The sequence below is a fragment of the Pseudochaenichthys georgianus genome, chromosome 2 (assembly GCF_902827115.2).
Source record: "Pseudochaenichthys georgianus chromosome 2, fPseGeo1.2, whole genome shotgun sequence".
NCBI classification, from domain to species: domain Eukaryota; kingdom Metazoa; phylum Chordata; class Actinopteri; order Perciformes; family Channichthyidae; genus Pseudochaenichthys; species Pseudochaenichthys georgianus.
In genome coordinates, this window is record NC_047504.1 from 5,007,431 (window position 1) to 5,027,898 (window position 20,468).

Below are 20,468 nucleotides of genomic sequence, written 5' to 3' on the forward strand. Positions count from 1 at the left end.
ACCACTTAACCAATAAAAAAACAATCGCGGACCACCCAACTCCACAAATATCCAAAAACACATCGTTTTTCTAGAACAGATTACAAATCGCCTGAAAATGGTACAAACAAGTGGCAACATGTGTGACGAAGGTGTTGTGCTGGGCTATATCATGCAATCGAAAGTGAAACGTAACATTGCTCCATTGCGGAGATATTCCCGCGAGAGTGCGGAAAACTTAAATTAACTTATTTATTTAAAATGTGAAATGTTACCAATATACTCACTGACCACTAGGGGGCGCTCACGGACCACCAGTGGTCCGCGGACCACACTTTGAGAAGCACTGAGTAAGATATCATCATTTATTTGTTGAATTAGGTTTTTAGAAACTGTAAAAATAAATGGTGGTAAAAAGTACGAATGTTCCTCCCCAATGGAGTGAGTAAAGGCATAAAGGTGCATAATGTGGAAATACACAATTGAAGTACAAATAATAAATAATATTGACTGAAATACAGTAGTTATTGAGTTTAGTTAAATTGTCGCCCGACTGTATGTTTCAGAATGCACAATGGCCGTGTTCTCAGGGTGTGTGCAATTCAGCCGGCAGAGGTGTTCACGGACATCTTCAACAGGTCCCTGCTGCAGTCTGTAGTCCCCACATGTTTCAAACACTCCACCATCGTTCCAAAAAGACTGAGGGTTGACTTACTAAAGTGATAACCGGCGTGGTAGGGCTGCTTAGTTGCTGTTTTTAGAGTTAGTCACGGCAGATAACACAAAGATACCTGGGTTTCCAAGTGGTCAGGATATGTTGAGAGATTGGACATCTCGCTAAGTAAGTAAGTAGGTACTGTAGTAGTAGCCTTGGTTACTTCGCCGTCAGTCTATTAGAGGGTGGGATTTGGGGAATAATGTATCTATGTAGAGTAGACTGACATTAATGCTACTGACAAAATAAAGCCTTTTCATATACAAGTGGTTTGCATTGCAGGTTTTTTTTTTATGTCACTGTTGTGAACTTTAAGGACAACATTTAGCATCGTGTTACCAATCAGGAGTATTGAGAGTAAATGTTAATTTTTAGTACATATAGGATTATGTATTGCAAGTGCTACCTCATTGCTTTGTATTCTGCAGTGGGTATTTTGTCTTGTAAAAGTCTAGAGTTGGCTTTAAAATAAGACCAAGTTGTGCAAAGTAACTATGTACATTTATATTATTAATGCTACTTTGTACTTCTACTCCAATACAATTCAGAGTTAAATCATGCACTTTTAATACACTACATTTGTTTAATAGCTTTAGTTACTTTACAGATTTTGATTAATGATGTGAAATATAATCAACTCTTAAATCAGACTTCAGTTCCACCTGGAGTAAATTCACAAGCTACCCTGCAGCATACAAAGTCATTCAAACTAGCTGCACCTTTACCAGCTCAAAATATATCATATATATTATATCATATATATTATTCTGAAATGGACCAATCTGCACAATGACTACTTTTAGTATACTTTGATTGTAACACTTTAGCACTTTTACTTGAGAAACATTTTGAATGCAGGACTTTTACTGTATTCCTCCTCTGGTACTTTTACTCAAGTAGAAGATCTGACTATTTCTCCCACCTCTGATGGTTACACAGCCGATTGAAGCAAATTAAACAAACAAACGATGTCTTGGTGAAGGTGCAGCAACCTGATGGTAATTACTAGTATTGTGTTAAATGTGCAGCAGCCAATAGAGGGGCTGTAATATCAGATCTATGTTGTGGAATGGTATCCCTTTCCTGAAGGTAAAGGTATGAGTTTATGTATAGATATAGTGTGTAAAAGAACCAAATGACATCAGTGCAAGATGTACAATTTGTATTCAGCATTTAAGAACAAAGTTACAAACATATTCATGACAAGTTGGTAAACCAACTAAAAAGTAATTAAAAGCATAATGTCATTCTAACACATGAATTGGACACGTCCTCACCTGGAAACTGTTTAGTCTGAAGATTGATGTACTGCAGTTCTAAACTTGTGTCGATGACTGAAATGTCAACATGATTGTACAAAAACAATTAATAACGAGATTGCCGAAACCTTTGTTTTGAGTTTGATTTGACAAGGATCAGCGGCGTGCAATAATACTACCCGTATGTACAAACAGACACAAGGCTACTGCGGATAGATCAGACACTGGCCTTGTCACATGTGCAAACTTAAAATAAGGCACTCGTGTGTGTATATATACCGTATATATATTAAATAAGCAACTTCTTCAAGGCATCATCATACAGAGGGCAAACGTACAGCACGGTAAATAAATAGCCATGTATTTGAAGCGGTCACTCTCTGAGTGGGCTAAATGTGCACGTGTACATTTGGCTGAGGCACAGCGAGCGGAGGGCCTCTCAGGGTCCCGTCTCCCGACGGGCTACAGCGGCCAAGTCTTTCAGCGCGCAGGCACTTTGTGACATCCGAGGAATCCCCTCCACGAGCTCACAGCGCCGTCTCAAAGATCACCAAGTGACCATCTGCCGTCTCCGCGTGTCCGTTAGCGACGTCAGGACGGCTTTTGCTGTTGTATGCCTGAAGAGCAAAGAGTTTGTAAAGTGAGATGGAAAAACGTTTTTGTACCTTTTATGGAAAATGTTTGCAGAGGGCGAGACCCACCTGTTTGGCCGCTTGCAGTAACGCTGCCGCCTCCTGCCTGCCGGTCTGCAGCACCATTTTGCAAAAGATTCCTTCTGGATCTTGAAGCAGCGTGTAAGGTGCATCGTAGGCCTGAATTCTCCCTGCATCTAGCACCTGGGGACCAACGAGACTCAATGAGTTATCATGTAACAGAACAGACTGTTCGACGTTTGTGACTCTAGGACTGACCATGATCCTGTCGCTGTCTATGATGGTGTTGAGGCGGTGAGCGATGGTGAGCACGGTGCACTCTCTGAACTTGTCCCGAATGGTTTTCTGGATCAGTTCATCCGTTCTGTAGAGAGACAGGGTAACAATAAGGACATCTGTAGACCGAACGATTTAAGCTTAAAAATAAGCAAAGCGAGATCTTGCCGAGCGGTACCTGGGGTCCACGTTGGCCGTGGCCTCGTCGATGACCAGGATGCGGTTCTGTCGGAGGACGGCCCGGGCCAGACACACCAGCTGCCTCTGGCCCACGCTGAAGTTGGACCCCGACTCGGCCAGCACCGTCTCCAGCTTCCTGGGCAGCTCCTCCACCACCGACTTGAGCTGCACCTGCGGGAGGGAAAGGGGGAGTTAGCCCGATGCCCCGAGCAGAGTGAGATCTCACTGAACTGCAGGACAGACGGGGGGTACCGACCTCCTCCAGAGCCCTCCACAGGTCCTCGTCAGAGTACTGGCCGAAGGGGTCCAGGTTCTTTCTCATGGAGCCTGTAAACAGCACCGGGTCCTGGGGAAAAGGGAGTCAAAGTAAGTTATGAGTCAGTTGACTTAATGCAATTGGTAGACGCACATCAATAACATCCGTTTGTTGATACGTCAGAGGGTAAATGCAGTCGGATTCTCCTTTATAATTCTCCAAACCGCTATTCCTCGACCCGTGACGTTTCACACAGAGGACAAGAAATAGTGGATCGGAAAATATTTGTTTTTGGATGTTCACCTGAGGGATGATGGACATCTTGGTGCGCAGGTCGTGGAGGCCGATCTCAGAGGTCAGAACTCCGTCTATGTAGATCTTCCCCTGAGGCTCGGCCAGGCGGAACAGAGCCGACACCAGAGAGCTCTTTCCGGCGCCCGTCCTCCCCACGATGCCCACCTGACACACAGAGAACAAGGTTTAACATCCTGTAGACCAGGGCTATTCAATTACACATTCAGTTGGGCCAGATTTGATAACTACTAAATTCAGCTGGGCCAGACATTCAGCGGCCTGTAATAAGCGGGTAATGACACATTTTAAACCAACACATATTACTGCGATGAAAAACATGCCATTTGTATTCATTGTTCATCTAACAAAGGCACGTCAAAAAGTGCATAAAAACAGAACACATTTGCGTTAATTTAACACAATCTGAGGCATCTCAAAGTGCATTCGAAAAAAAAGTGCACAGTTGTAGCATTACATTTGTTTGCTTTAGAAGTCAAATATTCAGGTTTTTCTTTTTAACTAGGAACATCACAACGTGCATTTAACTGAATACAATAATAGCAGTCTTAATAAATGTCCTCACATACAAAATAAAATAGGATGTATATGACACATGCACATCAAAAAGTGCATTAATAGACAGTTGAAGAGCTCCAATGTAACACAAAGAGGTAGTACTGTAGCAATACTATGTTTTCACTTTTAAGTAATAACAAAAAAACCATACGTGTTGGTCACATTTGACCAGACACATTACAAAGTGCATTTAAATACAAAAAGAACTGTCAAACCCTTCAGTGCACAAACCGATAACAAGGGATAAGGTTAACTAACATATCAATGAATACTACACTACACGTCTACTATAGTAAACTAGGTGCTTACTATCACCTCATGTGGGATTTGTCATCGCTGACTTTCTCAATGGGAGAAGTGACATTTTTTGTTTTGAACAAGAGCAGGGATTTTTGGCTCATAGGATGTCAATGCAATTGAAGAGTGCTGTCAGTGAGGGAGCAGCGAGTGCTACTTGTTATTGAGTTCATGTGTGAAAAGCTTGACTCACATTTGTATGTTGATCCAAACATACTGAGCACACAGATCGCTACTTTCTGAACGAAGGGAACTGCTGTTTTTTGACATCACTCCAAAACTCGCTGGCCCGTTAGTGCGCTGCGCTTGTGCCATGGTTACAGATGACTGCATGTCAATAAGTTCCAGTGTACATTTCCCCTCGTCGATGCAGGGGACCACTTCCTTTGCTCTGGTGGATACGCCCCCCTCTATTGCAACAGTGAAGGGGTCTCTGGCAAAGCCCATCACCTCTGTGGGCAGAGCAAGTCCATCCAACCGACCGCCGGCAAAGTTCTCTTTCAACCTCGCAATGAAATCTGTCTTCACATCCGTGATTTGTGCCGGGGATGTGATGTGTTTGTGGAGCGTCGGAAAATGCAGCATCTGACCCGTACTCAAGTCGGTCCAGCTTGACTTGGAATGCGCCCATCTGCTCCACAAGATCAATGACCGGTTTGTCTCTGTTTACGCTTCAGAGTTGAGAGAGACATGTTTTAGAGTTGCCATCATATGACCAGCGTTACTAGCACCACTAGATGCACTTTCAAAACACGTGTTGTGGTTTGGTGGTTTCTATGCAACGCGGAGTGTTGCGTTCATGGACTGTACTAGTGTAGGAATTTGGCTACGGGAGGCTGGGCCACTCGGGAGTTGGTTCTGGGCCGCATCTGGCCCGCGGGCCGCCATTTGAATAGGCCTGCTGTAGACTGTCTCGGAGCCTGGGACTGTTCAAACCTGTCTCACCTTCTCTTGGGGTCTGAACATTGCCTTCATGTTGTTCAGCACCAGCGGGCCCTCTGGGCTGTAGGAGAAGCTGACGCGGTCAAAGGTCACCAGGCCTTTGCTGGGCCAATCGGGAGGAGGACGCTTCTCAGTTTCCCAGGGTGCCTCGCTCTCCAACTCAGTGTACTCCACCACCCTCTCCACTGACGTCATCTGAACACAGTAAAGATCTGGTTGACTACATGTTAAAACAACACGCACTAAGATCAAACAGTGTGTTCCCGAGTGTTCGGTATTACAGTAACCGTCGTCACCTTAAGGCAACACTCACAATAACACACTATCGAGGACTGTTACTTCTCAACTTGGCCGAAAAAGGGCAAATGGCAGAATATAAAGATGACCCGCACTAAACACACACACATCAGGTCAGCAGAGGCCAACATATGAAGCTTTACAAGTTGGTTATCAATAGCTTACCATGTTCTCCACCTCTGCACTCTGCCTCACCCCCCACTGGAACATGCCCATCAGAGTGACGGAGTACGTCAGAGCCAGACCCACAGAGCCGGCGTCCAGCTCTAACAACCGGGGGACAGACATGTTACAGATTTGGTTATTTATTTAATCATTTCCCACTCGTTGCCAGGTGGTCAAAAGCCAGAGGTTAATGTTTAAGAATCAAAAGTCTGCCTCACGTTCTCTGAGCAGAAGGCAGGCAAAGGTCACCGTAGTAACAAAGATGGCGCAGATGCCGTCCAGACGCACAGCAAACCAGCGAGAGGTGGTGAGGAACAGGAACCAGGCCCCTGTTAGACACGGAGAAAAACATTATCCACGCTGCACTGGCGAGGCTCCGGGGAAATGTAAAGCATTGAAGCTGTGGAGAACCTGAGTGGAGGTCCTGATGGGCGTCAAAGATGTTCTGGAACCTCTCCTGTGCTCCAAAGGCTCGGATGGTCCACAGGCCCTGCAGGGACGACGACAGGTGGGAGAACACGGGACTCCGAGCTGCGGGACAGACGATAAAGGTTTCACGAGCGATCGGCCTGCATCGTGATACGTACGCTGTTGCATTGTGGGAGACTCACTGGTGGCCTCGAGGCGCTTGATGTTCCTGGCAGTCTGCAGAAAGTAGCGCCGCAGGTAGATGAAGATGAGCAGCAGAGGAAGCACGGGGATGAGGATCCAGGGGATCACCGACACTGACACGGCTATCGTCCCGATGATCTGCAGGAACACCTGCGCAGAGAAAAAACACGTTACCGTTTGACGAACTGATGACTGAAGAATTTCCTAAAGACGATCTGGTCATTATGTCCAGTTTATGCAGAAGGCCGCTCTCTGGCAATAAATCAGGCAATCCTTCGCCCGACATTTACCTCTTTGCTTAGGAGGGAAGAAACAACTAACTACCGTAGCTTTAGGCTGCAGCCACACGAGGCCGATAACGGTCGTATTCGCTGCAGTTCTCTATCAGACTGACGGTCCGGCCACACGAGGCCGACAGGGAAACGCAGAAAACGATAACGGGTCCCAAGGTGGGTAGATCTGCAAACGAAACGCTCTGGGGGGGGGGGCAAACGGCTCCTGTTTACGCCTACACGATCATTTCCTGATAACGATGACGCAATAGCCCCAGTGTTTCGAGCCAGGTCCCGGTGTCTCGCAGGACAGCGCACCCAGCAGGAGCTTCCAGCTAGATTGGATCGATATGGACATCAACGCGAGTGAAGTCTAATCGGACAGGAGAGGAGACACGCAGCTCTGCATGATAACCTGCAGCTCCGCCCGCTGTGATGGAGCCATGAGCGGAACAAAACACACACTTCCAGTTAGATCACCCGTCGCTATTTTAATGACCTCTCAAACTACCTAAACTAGTTATAAATATGTTTATTTTTACTGTCGGGTCACTCATTACTGGATCAGCAGCTGCATGAGACCACGATACTGACGGGCTGTCAGGAGAGGGGGAGGAAAAGAGAGGCTCCGTCCTCCGTGTATTATTCTTATATTAGTATATAGAGTCGTTATTAATTTGTTTTAAAACTCAATAAATAACAAAGAAGACCTTTGACCGGCACTTTTCTAATTTTGTCCGGAAAATGTAAACTTTAACGGACATGTTGACCGGCGAAACCCCACCTCTGCTGCTAAATGCAGCGCGGAGAATAAACAGAAGGGCAACCATGACAACGATGCATGCATCCGCGAGAAGTCTTCTTCGCTGCTTTTGGTGTATTTTGTGGCCTTAGTAAAGCGCCACTTACAGGCCCGGCATATGTACTACAGCGTCTCCAATGCTTTCGAGCGGTCTCGTGTGAACGGACACGTTTCTGGTGCCTGTGGACGGAATACTTTTTTGATAACGATTTCGGTCCGTTTGCGTTATGGTCCTCGTGTGGCTCCAGCCTTGGTCGTCACTGTTTTCTTTGGGTTTAGCATCTACTTCTGGGCACATCTCTTACATTACATATCCTGAATCCTGAAGACCTTTTTTAAGACCCTTTCCATACATTTTAAGACCTCATCGCCACTTTGAGTTTTAACCGGTTACCTTGGCGACACACATTACCTCACATTGACTATATACAGTATTGATTGTCCTCCATCCTTATCTTCCAACCATTTGGACGCAGACTTGCATTTCCCCATAACGATGCTGTTTAACAACCGGCGTAAACGGGCCTTCGCGCGCTATCAAGCAGTGAGCGTACGATGTCCGGTTCAGATGACGTCCAATCCAACGGGATGCCATAAATAAACTACACAGAATCACACTACACACCTACGCCATGATTACATTCAGGCGGACTTTAGAATACAACCTCTTTGGACAATTTATATACATATTGAAAACAAGCTACAAAATGTAATACCTTGGAAAACTCCGTTTAATACTTTTTAATAGCCTTAATTTTTGCTAAATTGATTTATCAACTTTTAATACTTTTTAAGACCCCGCGGACACCCCGTCTTATAGAAAAACATCCTTCAGCCAAGCCATGCATTTTAAATCTGGATACCATTTCAGGTATGAAACACGCGGTGGGGCAGTCTCTGCTGCCTGCCTCTCTGCTGCCTGCCTGCCTCTCTGCTGCCTGCCTGCCTCTCTGCTGCCTGCCTCTCTGCTGCCTGCCTCTCTGCTGCCTGTCTCTCTGCTGCCTGTCTCTCTGCTGCCTGCCTCTCTGCTGCCTGCAGCCTGCCTCTCTGCTGCCTGCCTCTCTGCTGCCTGCCTGTCTCTCTGCTGCCTGCCTGCCTCTCTGCTGCCTGCCTCTCTGCTGCCTGCCTGTCTCTCTGCTGCCTGCCTGCCTCTCTGCTGCCTGCCTCTCTGCTGCCTGCCTCTCTGCTGCCTGCCTCTCTGCTGCCTGTCTCTCTGCTGCCTGCCTGTCTGCACAAACAACAGCACTAATTCACTACTTATTGAATGCCTATTCCTGACAAGTCTTTTAAATACACAGACTTACATTACTACATGGAACCTATTTCTTCATTTAAATAGATGATCTCACTTCTGATGTGCGTCCCTCATTAACACTATACAACATAGTTTCTAATGAGCCCTTACTTAACCCTTGCTTGTCCCACTCATGGAACATTTGCCACTTAATTCATTAAAGAAACTAATGGCTTATAATATGAACATCAATGCCACCACATTTACTGCCTTAAACAAGTTACTGTTAATCTAATAGTTTCCTTTGCGTGGAAGCCGTGCAATGTTTATTCAACTCGACCGTACAAAGATATACTAAACGGCTCCCGTGTTCGCTGCCGTGAGACCACTCTTCACCTGAATAAAGTCCACCAAAGTCCACGGCATGTTAGAATCCAGCTGGCCCATGTCCTTTGAAAACCTGTTTAAAACTCTTCCTGAGGAGACAAAATACATACAATGGAAACCGCTTAGCAGAAGATCAGGCTTTGATCGCCACTACAGTATGTTTATCAATGTGGTTAGAGGTGGCACCTTTCACGGTAGACTCTGTCCCCAATGTGTGTTTGTGTGAATACAAGATTAATGCTGGATTGTGTTAAGTGTTACGACTTGTTGCTACGACTTGTTGCTACGAGTTGTTGCTAAGACAGGAAAAAAGCCTGTTTCAATGCGGCCCGTACACCGTTATACAGTTTATATTTGGGCCGTGGCAACTTCTCGTTTCATGTAATTTGTAAAGTTATGCTCCTGTAAATATTCCTTGAGACGGGCAATAATCTGGCAACTGACGGCAGCTAAAGTCATGTTGAACTTTTGCTTACCGATGGGATTGATGTCAAAGAAGCGCACGGGCGTCCTGAGTATGCAGTTGAACATGCGGTTGTGCAGAGCCTGTGCGCTCTTCACCAGCACGTGGAACATGACCATGTTCCTCACAAAACCGAACAGGATGGTGGCCGCCGTCAAACCTGGAACACACCCGGCAAAATATGCTCTGTTTAACTACCGATGCGCACAAGGTGGCGGTGTAAAGAACCACGCGTGTTCTGAGGTTACCTCCGTAAATGCCCAGGTAGAACGTCGTGTCCAGCTCCACCGTGGCGTTTTTTCCGTTCTGGATGACGGTGCCGTTCACCGGCAGCTTCGATTGCTCGTCGGCCCTGATTGGTCCAAAAGGAAAAACAAGTTAGGTTGTACAAAAATAGAAATGACTGGCAAGTTAAAAAATGGTATCTTCTCAGTGATCGTCATAGTTACCAATGAGCCAACCACCAGTCCTGCATAACGTATGCCACCTAGAAAATTGAAAAGAGCAAGCAGCCGGTTAGTGTTTCTCTCAAGAGGGGACCGATTCCTCTTACATTCATTGATCAATGGACTTTTTGTGTATAGAATATAGTATAGAATCTTTTCCACATTTTCTCACTCGGCTATACCAGAGGATTTTACTTTTCCTCAACCTGGTGGTGCCTCAGTTGGCCTTCCCTGCATACCTGAGCCAGAATGTTGATCAGGATGAGGAAGATCAGAAGCACTGCGCTGGCTCCAGCTCTCATGTACTTCACGTACAGACCCGCTCCGATGTTTCCCTGAGCGCGACTCTCCTCTGCTACCATATGCACTGCCTCTGCCTGCGTGGACAAACACCGTGACCAATGAACACAAGTGCACAGGAAAGCTTTATACTACTTATTGTCTCCAACGGACACACACGTGATAAAAAGACATTGTCAAAACAATATTTGGTCAGATAAAATACATGTTGTGGATTTTTAACATAGTTTTTTTTATGTTGGACTTAACAAGGCTCTGGGGTATTATACAATATTGAATTGTAAGAATATTTGCATCAGCTAATCTTACATTTAAAAAAAAATGAATAGTATTATACTATAAGAAATGGAACAGGAATAAATGGAATGGATTGGATGATATCTGAATTCAGACACATTTCCACACTGTGATTCCCCTCCGTATAATTTCGGCTATGCAAATAATCGCGTGGCAGCTTTTGCCGCTTTCTTTGCCCTTCCACTGCAAATGTCGCAGTATTGCCAGAGAGGGGAGATGATGTACAAACCGGTAAATGGTCTCCGTCTTTGACCGAGAGCACGGAGGACGCCTGAGAGAGCACAGAGTTCTGGGACAGAGTTCTCTTCCTCACAGACACTTCCTGAGGAGCCTGCTGCTGCTCCTCCTCTTCCTCTTGCTGCAGCAAGGAGGTGAAGTCCACCCCCGACCGCTGCAGCTCTGCATACGTCCCCTTAGCCACCATGTGACCCTGACACAAACACACACACACAGTTAGGACACTGTGCACCTCTGTGACTGTGTTTACATCAGCGCTGTCGACACACAAACACTATCTCTCCATGTAAACGCACTCCGACAGGTTTATAGTTAATGGTGCTGACGTCTTCAAACACAAACAGTCTGGCTTCCTGTTAGTGACCTCAACAAGAAGTGATGTTCAACGTGACTTTATGCTCTCGTTTCTCCCAGATGTGTACGAAGTGTTTGTGCCACTTGGTGCTGGAGAGTGAATCGGAGTGTAAATGCTGCACATAGTGCTGCACATGTTATGTTGCTCTGTAGAGACACCGACCTCCTTGAGGACGATAATCTGGTCGGCTGCCTGCAGGTACTGAAGCTGGTGGGTTACCAGGATACGAAGCTTGTTCTTCAGCAGACCGCAGATACACCTGAGGACACACGGACAGTGAACTTTGAGTCAGTTGTAGTGACAGCCTGTAGTGCTATTTATCTAGATAGTTCAGAGCCCCCCCCACCCCCCTTATAACAGAGCAGCAATCTTAAGTCGATCTACTGTATCAGTGTGTGTCCAATATATATTATAGTTGTTACATAATGTCACTGTATTATCCGAGCGGACTAGTGAAACAGGAAGCAGCGGGTCAACTCTGATTGTCCTCCTGACAGTAACAGCACCGCACCTCTTCCTGCCTGAGCCTCTGCTCTGGCCTTTTGAACACTGGAAAGCTTTTCTTCCCTGAAGCACTTCTCTGCTCTCACTTGAGATGCATAGCCCTCAGTGTAAACTGTATAGCAACATGCTGAAAACAGATGAACCTTTTTCTACTGCTGAGATCTAGCTGGAAGCTCTCTCTCCCGGGGAGTTAACCAGAACACCGCATTTTCCAGTTTGAATACAAAGAGACTGGAGGCTGATCGATCCTTGTGCTGTAAGGCTGTAACCTGCTGCTCTACTATGTGCGGGCCAGAGCATGTACACACACTTCGTGCCTGAAACGTTTTACATTACTCTCAAATCACTTTTCAAACAGGTGTCTCCCGACCTCTGCGTCCACGGCGCTCAGAGGGTCATCCAGCAGGTAGATGTCTGCGTCCTGATACACAGCCCTGAAAACACATCAATCCCAGTCAATAGTATAATAAATAACTATTTTTCTAAGAGTGATTTATCTCATCAAATGCAGGTCATCGCCTCTGGTGTCGCATGTCCTCTCACCTGGCCAGGTTGACCCGAGCTTTCTGTCCCCCGCTGAGAGTGGCCCCCCTGTCCCCGATCAGTGTCAGGTCTCCATCTGGGAGCAGCTCCATGTCCTGCACTCACACAACAATACAATTAATGTAGAACTCAAAAACAATTCAATAGAAGGGGGAGGGGGAACTTGTTTTACATCTTCATTTTTCATTTCTGAAAACAAACAAATAACACTAAGACAGAAGAGACTGCAGAGAAGGCATCACCTGACTGAGCAACAGACACAGCTCTGTAATAAGGCTGCACAACTAAGAGGAGGAACCGCAGAGACAGTGTGGCCCTCTGGTCCTGTTGTCCGGACATGTCTGAACATGTGCCAAAGAGAGCACATGCTGAACATTTAACAACATGACAACTTCACCACTCGTTTCTCTCAACGACACTTCGTGCAGTGCGGAAGACAGATATGTTATCTGTCTTCCGCACATTGCAGGCCACACAAAACATCATTTGTGTGATTATTAGCGGAATCGACACAAATAAATAAATAGATGCATATAACTAAATCTCTCGGGGTTTCTGTCTGTTCTTGACATAAGAAAACGTTGAATTTGTTGATTGAAATGGTGATGGAAAGTTTCCCATTTCATTTTCTAGACAAAAGAAAACATGGCAGATGTGTGAGAAACATTTGGGTATGTTTTGTAAACCAACATTCCCTGGCAGTGCGATACAGATGACAACACTTTTAGAGGAGGCAACAGAAAACTGTTTTTGTTTTTTCTCTAGTTAAAATCCATCCTTTTCCATTATCAAGCTCTCTCTTAATCCCATCATTAAATCATTACACATCCTGACAGTAACGTAGCTGATTAGAGTCATAGTGAGTCAGCAGCACATGATGGTCCCATGATGGTCCCATAATGTCCATTCAAACACAATAAAGTCTTATCCTGCGTCACATCGGGACAATGTATTTTGTAGCATTTTTTATTTTATTTGGATAATTTCCTTTTATTATGTACAATCAAGAGCGATAAAAGGACTCACAAGTAACTCATTTACTGGACACAGCCTGGGTGACCTCTCCTTTTCTAGGTTACAAGTCATTGTCATGTACCGTACTTTTCGGACTATAAACCGCGACTTTTTTCCCCATTTTTTTTGTACAGCTAACGGCCACTAGGGAACCTCCTAAATCTATGGATTTTACAGGTAAAATTAACCACCTTTAACCCTATGGGCTCTAGGACCGGTCCGCGCCCGCCACCTTTAAGCGGCGCTCCAGCGGGAAAAGCTGGAGGCGGGAAAAGAGTGAGCGCGCCAAAGTAAAAGTGGAACCGAGAGACAGAACGAGAGCAAGACAGACGGACAATTTAGCTGCTGCGGCTTATATGCAGGTGCGCTTTATAGTCCGAAAAGTACGGTAGTTATGCAGAGTGAAACTCGTGGCTCGGCTGATCTTCAGAAACCGGCAAAAGGTCTTTTTTAAAACCAGTACCCCAAATGACCGCTGCAGGAGGATGAGAGGGAGCTTAGGGAGAGGAGTACACTGCAGCGTTGTTATGCTAACACCGTCCAACTCGCTCTCATTCAAGACCAATGTGCTCAATGCTGTCAATGTCAATGAGTTTACGGCTGGCAGGTAAATGTTTAGACGGGTTATTGCAGCCTTTTTTTGTATTGATTGCTGTCGAATTTAAAAGACAATTTCAACAAAAACGGTTCTCTTATAAATCACATTGCCTGTCTGTCCAAGTCCAATCAGTCCAAGAGAAAAGTAGGAACAATCCATACAACTTTAGCTTAGACTCTGCCGTAGAATGACTTTACAATGTACAAATACAGTTAGCCTGCAGACACAAAGATAACGCTGCTGCCAGAGGATCATGTTCCGCAGGTCACTGCTGTCAGTGCTCCAGGAATGAGCGAAGGAATGAGCACCTAGTCAGCCTGTGGTTCCAGTTTTCTCTTTTCTCCATACACACCACCTGCAGCTGCTCTTTTTGGTAAAGCAGCTGACATGAACTGACTCAGAGACTGGGCATTCCTTAGCTAATATGTAACTGGGTACATATCATCCTAAGATTCTGAAAACATCAATCAAAACTAAATATATATCATTATGTATCATTTATTCTTTTGACCCGTCAGTGTTTTATCTATCCGCGCAGGTGAACTGCAAAGTCATTCATAAAGTCATCCAAGCGTATCTCACCCTCTTCAGGGCGCAGGCTCGGAGGACTCTCTCGTACTTCTGGGGCTGCAGCTCCTTCCCAAACAGGATGTTGCTGCGGATCGTTCCGGGGAACACCCAGGGCTGCTGGGCGGCGTACGTCAGCTGACCTTTGACCTTCAGAGTACCCTTTTCGTTGGGCAGCTCTCCCAGGATGGTGCTCAACAGAGAGGACTGGAAGGACACAAAAAACATTGAACCATAACTATGGCCTATGTTTCCTGTAGTTATTGAAGTGCTCTTTTTACTGCACTGTTAGTGTACAGTTGTATTATTATTGTGCTGCTGTGTGTGTTGTATTTTGTAACTCTGGCACAACAATTTCCTTCGGGATGAATAAAGTCCTATCTTATCGTATCTTGACTACCTTTTGTAACTATTCCAACAAACCAGCTTTGTTATGAGTTTGTCTACAAGTTTATGATAAGGTGTATCTGACCTTTCCAGCTCCCACTGGTCCAATCACAGCCAACAGCTTATTTGAGTGCAGAGAGAAGGAGAGGTTCTGCAGAGATGGAGCATCCAGACTCTACAAAATAAAACACATTTAAACAAACAAGACACCAACTAACCCTTTCATCTGAAGATATCGTACTTCTTTATATTGACCCACATATAAAACAATGGAGTTTTTCAAAGTCAGGGGTTACAGTACATTGCAAAAGTACTAGACAACTATGTATCAAAACATCACATAGGCTTTTTGGAATATAACAAATATCTGGTGACATTGTTGTTGTATTGTTGCTAAGGCGGCAAGTTTATTTGTTCATGCCTGTTTCTAGGTGTGGCTTTCAGAGTTAGCTTCAGTGAAAGTGAGTCGGAGGTGTTTTCCTATGTTTATCCAAAACAAAGCCAATCTTTTGTCAAGCAGCCTAGAATCACCACAAATACATTTCATTAAAAAGGCTGTCTGAACAATGCCTGCTCCAAGACAAAAATTATTTCATCTGAACACATAAAGGGTGATTATCGTGATTTCACATTTGGCATTGCTAGTGTGTAAACCAGTGAGAGTTAGCTAACCGACCTTGTCCCAGTAGCAGACCAGGTCCTGCATCTCCACCGAGGCGTCCTCCTTCTCCTCCTGTGGGGGGGCAGCGGGGCTCTTTATGATCTCATCCAGCATCAGGAACTCCTGGGCCGTAAAAAGAACACAACACAGTCATTAGTCAAATCTCTAACTACTAGGAATCTCTTATTGAAGTGTTTAGGTCCAACTAAACTGGGATCTAGTGGGGGCAGAGGACAACTAGCTGCTGAGTGTTGTCAGGGTGTTTCCGCCTCATAACAACTAGATTAATTGCCACAGTAAGGCCAGAAAATGTAACATTTCTGAAAGAGCGGGGCAGGGCGCTAAGATACAATCGTTCAGGAGTGCAGAATTTACAGTTAAGGGCCAATACAAAGACAATATAACTGATAACGCCAAGGAGGACCTGTTCCTGTAATGAGCTACAGGCGGAGCGGTACCGCCAGAACAAAGGGAGGGATGTACCGAGAGCCACGAGGGAACAGGGGGGGCATCGGGATCTTTGAGTAGAGTTCAGGGGGATTCGTTGACGGTCCAGATTGTGAGAAGCCTCCGATCAGACTGAATCCAAATCAGCTCTGATTTCTGAGACATCTTCTCTTTAATGTCTTCCAGTGTTTATAGAAATATTGAGTAATCTTTTTTGGATCTTTTTACTTGAGATTCTCATGTTTATATAACTATCTTATTTTATATTTTGCATCTGCACATCTACTTCTTATGTTTATTTAAAGGTCACCTATCATGCTATTTTTAGGCAATAGCATAGGTCTCAGATATATAAAAAACATGTCTATGAAGTTTTTTGCTCAAAATACCAGCCAGCCTACATTTCAGATATTACGTCATATCGGACGCTAATCTGGATCAGCTCCGTTGTAGCCCCGTTTTTAGAGATTTGGGTACGGAGGAAAAGAGAGAGGGTTCTATTTTCTGACGCTGCGTGAGTTCCCCGACACACCGGGGACACATGTTTATGTATAAAAGACATCAAAAAGTGCATTTTGCATGATAGGTCCCCTTTAATATTTCATTTTAAAATATAACAACTGGCAAGAAACCCAATTGACCCCAGGATAAGAGAAATATTTCTGATTCCAATTAAGGATCATTAAATATAAATAACAAAGACATAATCTTGTTATTTTCTTTTAGAAAGGAGACGAGGAACTTTCATTTGTTCTGACGCTGATCCTAAGTCCGAGTAGGAGCAAGGTCTTTTGGCTTTGGCATCCATTTTAAAGTTCCAAATGTAATCCCCTTGTAATGAATTCAACACGTAACCCTCAGTTCAGTTTAATAACTGAAGTCAAAGCCTGAATCGCCGTACCTGGATCCTGCGGATGCTGACGCGGCTCTCGAACAGCTTCTCGATGGCGCTGGGGAAGAAGAGCGTGACGGTGAGTCGCACGGCGGTGTACAGCGACACCGTCACGAACACGCGGCTGGCTGTGATGGTGTTTCCCAGCAGGACGTAGAGGGTGAAGGTGATGAAGAGGATGATCTTGCTGGCGCAGAAGAAGGATGCCATGTTGAGGCCTCTTAGGTAGGAGCTCTTCATGATCTTGGAGATCTCCTTCCTAAGTGGACGCAGAGAAATACAACAGTCACACACTGATTTTAAGAAAATTAATCTAATCACAAGTTGCTGTTGTCTTTTTACCAAAACTACAGAACAATTATAGATGTAGGGTTTGGCAGTGGGTGATTCTAATAACTGCTTTTCTGGGTTATTGAGTGGGGGAAATGGAGGATTGGCGGTTTTGATTTGTCAGCCTGTACTGTAGCACAGATCAAGAAGGTTTGCCAAAAACCATGTCAGTTCACAAAGCTAACATGTCACCGTCTTTAAGGTACAGAGAATACAATCACGAGAACCATGTTGGAGATAAAGTCATGTTGCTTAGGTTGCTATGGTATCTCAATTTAAACTACAAAGTTAAACCAAACAGAAACCCGAATGTTAGTTTTGTTTAGTTAGTTTACCGTAACCGATAAAACTACCATTAAAAGACCGGATCGATAAGCGGTATCGATAAAAGTAGTAGTACCGTTAAAACCTTAACGATCGATACCCATCCCTATTCTTACTACAGAGAAATTAGACTGCTATCAAATCAAATCAACAAACTCAAGTGACGTCCATCACAAACATTTAATATATCTCTGTATGTGCGTTTTGGAACCTGTTCTGATGCTGCACCAATATCCTTTTTCTTCGTAATTTGGATGAAGCTCCATGGAAGTGTTATGGTCAGCCAAATGTTCACGTTTCACCTGGAGTAGTTGTCGCCCTCTTTCAGCGCAAATCAGATTAATGTTATCTTACATTAAGGGTGCGCCCCAAAACCGGGACGTTTCGGAAAAACAAACAAAACATCCCTTCTTTGCACAACCTGAATCAATGGCACTGGGTTGCAAGAAAACCAAATACTATGTGTCCAAACAGCAGCACTAACAATAGAAAACAAAACATAACGGGTGATGCATTAGGAAAGGTACTGTAGTCCGTTAAAGTTAACCACACATCTCCTTTCCTTTTCATAAACACTGGAGATGTGAGCCACACAAACCAAAACTTACACCACAAAAAGGACTACAAAACCCATATTCAGCAGGGAATTACAACCAGGGTTGCTGCCCTACACCCGCATTTCAGATCTCCAAGAGAAAAGCTCCTGAACTCCTAAAACAGTACACGCTACTTTGATCTAAAAATATCCCAACTGTGAAGAAAACGTCCGACCACAAGAATGCCTTTCATGTTTTTACCTTCTGACCTCAGACACCAGAGCAGAGAAGGGTTTCTCCCAGGCGTACATCTTGATGATCCTGATCCCAGACACCACTTCGTTCATCATGCGGATCCTGTCGTCAGTGAGACTGGCCGTCTTACTCCTGTAATGAGGGAAATGTGAGTCTGTTTAAAATCTGCAGAAACATTGTGTGACAGAAAACTTTCAAAAGCAGTTTCTGTGTGAAAGCACGAGTGCACTCCGATGTTGAACATTAATGGCTGCACGTACAACTGGTTCTTCCACTTACAGCTACTAAAGTAAAGTTATTAACTCCATTAACGCTTAACAATAGCCTAATTAAATATGACTTGGGAATGAAGCTTGGCTTTAACCCTTTATACACTTTCAAAGGAGTGTTTGATACTTGTGTGTTGTTTGAGTAGAGGCCTCTGCTCAGTAAAAAATATATAAGTATATTTGCGGGGGTGAATCTGTACATTTGCAAAGCTATCAGCTACAATGGAGTATCTGGATTCTGTGAGGGTGTGTGTTACCTGAACTTAGAAAAGAGTCTTCCAAACATGGTTTGCATTGGCATCAGGATCATGAGCACCACCATGCCTGCCAAGCATGACGGACCGATCTCCATCCACAGCAGCCCCACCACCACCGCGGCCTGGAGGGGCCCCACCCACAGGAAGTGCAGGAAGATGGTCACCTGGAAAGAGAATGTACCATGAATGAGCTGCAACACCACCAGGACAGCTTGTCAAATCAATATGCAGGAATTTGTATTGGACATTTTTACTATACAATATATAAGGTACCACTTTACAATAAGACTACCCTTATAAAGAGTTTACGAATAGTTTGTAATTCATTTATTAATTAGGTTGTGAACACTTTATAAATCCGTAATAAGCTTTTATAAGACATGAGATGAACAGGGCAACTGTGACCGGTTGCTTGCCAAATAGTGAGCCCACATTTATCTGTACTGCTAAGCCTTATATTGGCTACCTAGCTTACTTCGTCCTCTTTATCAGCCAGCATCCTTGGTATCTGTAGCTCACTGACTTGATTCTCGCTGAGTAGCCAATATAAGGCTTAGTCATCTTGCCAAATAGTGAGCCTGTGTTGATGTATGAAAACGGTTAGAACTGGTTTATAAATGGTTCTTAATGATTAATAAAGTGTTTACAACCTAATTATAAACCCTTTATGACTCCTTTATGAGGGTAGTCTTAAATTGGTATCCAATATAATAAAACAGTACTCAATTTCTTAGAATTTTTCTTCATATTTCTTATGTTTATCCATGAAGAAACCCAATTTCCCTCAGGATAAATGAAAAACAGACTAAAGTATTCAACAAAAGAGCCACACATTGATCGCTCAGGGCCAAGAGGCATGCAGACTGCAGTCAGGTAGTGACTTTCTAAAGACTAATGCAAGCCAGCATGAGAGGAGGACTTGATTAACTTAAGAACCCGATGACAAACAACAAAGTGCTGTTTTCACAGCAGACTAAAAGGAAACTCAACACTTTAATGAGACAGAGTGGGATTGGTGCCACAAAGCCTCAGAGGATAATCAGTCCCTCACGCTGGGACAAGTTCTCTGTGTTCCTCAGAGTGAAACAGTCAGGACAGAGCCAACACAGTGAGACACTGTAACCACACATAACAGCAAAATACGTTACACCCAGCAACCAATTTATCCGGCAGCTATAAATGAAACCCTTAAACTCAAAAGCTTCATAAGGGTGGCTTGCAGAACTAGGTCAAATGTGCATTCCTGGAGTTAAATTCCCCAGAACACACTCCCTCACGATGGAGATGGGCTTCACACAGCTCATCATGCACTGGATTACTGAGGTAGATGCAGCTAAACACTACACATATTATCTGTTTTGAAATGTATCATAAAGTGGCATTTTATTGTATTTTTGTCTTTCTAACTGCTTGCTTAAACCTCACAATAGCTGGGGGGTTTTCTCAACAGTTGTTAGACACGTCTGGCTTCCTTCTGTTCTCCAGCATTCGACAGTGGCACCTCGACCTTTTATCACCATATGTTACCGATTGTAATTATCTGGCTTGATGTATCTATCCTGTTTCCATTTTGTAGACTGTAATTAGGGC

The 20,468-nt window shown here is 44.4% G+C and overlaps 1 protein-coding gene across 1 annotated transcript in view; it reads right to left on the reverse strand.

Annotated features, from left to right (window-relative positions):
* Positions 1-1,841: 1,841 nt before the first annotated feature.
* Positions 1,842-20,468, reverse strand: part of LOC117458332 (ATP-binding cassette sub-family C member 4-like) — a 44,287-nt gene continuing 25,660 nt past the window's right edge. Inside the window, exons 6-31 of the mRNA XM_034098735.2 lie at positions 18,879-19,042; positions 18,359-18,484; positions 16,917-17,166; positions 15,584-15,691; positions 14,993-15,082; positions 14,536-14,727; positions 12,342-12,436; positions 12,146-12,232; positions 11,457-11,553; positions 10,932-11,132; positions 10,345-10,482; positions 10,109-10,146; positions 9,908-10,011; positions 9,673-9,819; positions 9,206-9,285; positions 6,501-6,651; positions 6,301-6,420; positions 6,108-6,218; positions 5,890-5,990; positions 5,431-5,622; positions 3,622-3,777; positions 3,319-3,408; positions 3,061-3,233; positions 2,865-2,970; positions 2,655-2,789; positions 1,842-2,570 (exon numbers count right to left, since the gene is read on the reverse strand). Coding sequence (XP_033954626.1) covers positions 2,481-2,570; positions 2,655-2,789; positions 2,865-2,970; positions 3,061-3,233; positions 3,319-3,408; positions 3,622-3,777; positions 5,431-5,622; positions 5,890-5,990; positions 6,108-6,218; positions 6,301-6,420; positions 6,501-6,651; positions 9,206-9,285; positions 9,673-9,819; positions 9,908-10,011; positions 10,109-10,146; positions 10,345-10,482; positions 10,932-11,132; positions 11,457-11,553; positions 12,146-12,232; positions 12,342-12,436; positions 14,536-14,727; positions 14,993-15,082; positions 15,584-15,691; positions 16,917-17,166; positions 18,359-18,484; positions 18,879-19,042 — 3,342 coding nt within the window. The 3' untranslated portion in view covers positions 1,842-2,480. The remainder of the gene's footprint in view (positions 2,571-2,654; positions 2,790-2,864; positions 2,971-3,060; positions 3,234-3,318; positions 3,409-3,621; positions 3,778-5,430; positions 5,623-5,889; positions 5,991-6,107; positions 6,219-6,300; positions 6,421-6,500; positions 6,652-9,205; positions 9,286-9,672; positions 9,820-9,907; positions 10,012-10,108; positions 10,147-10,344; positions 10,483-10,931; positions 11,133-11,456; positions 11,554-12,145; positions 12,233-12,341; positions 12,437-14,535; positions 14,728-14,992; positions 15,083-15,583; positions 15,692-16,916; positions 17,167-18,358; positions 18,485-18,878; positions 19,043-20,468) is intronic.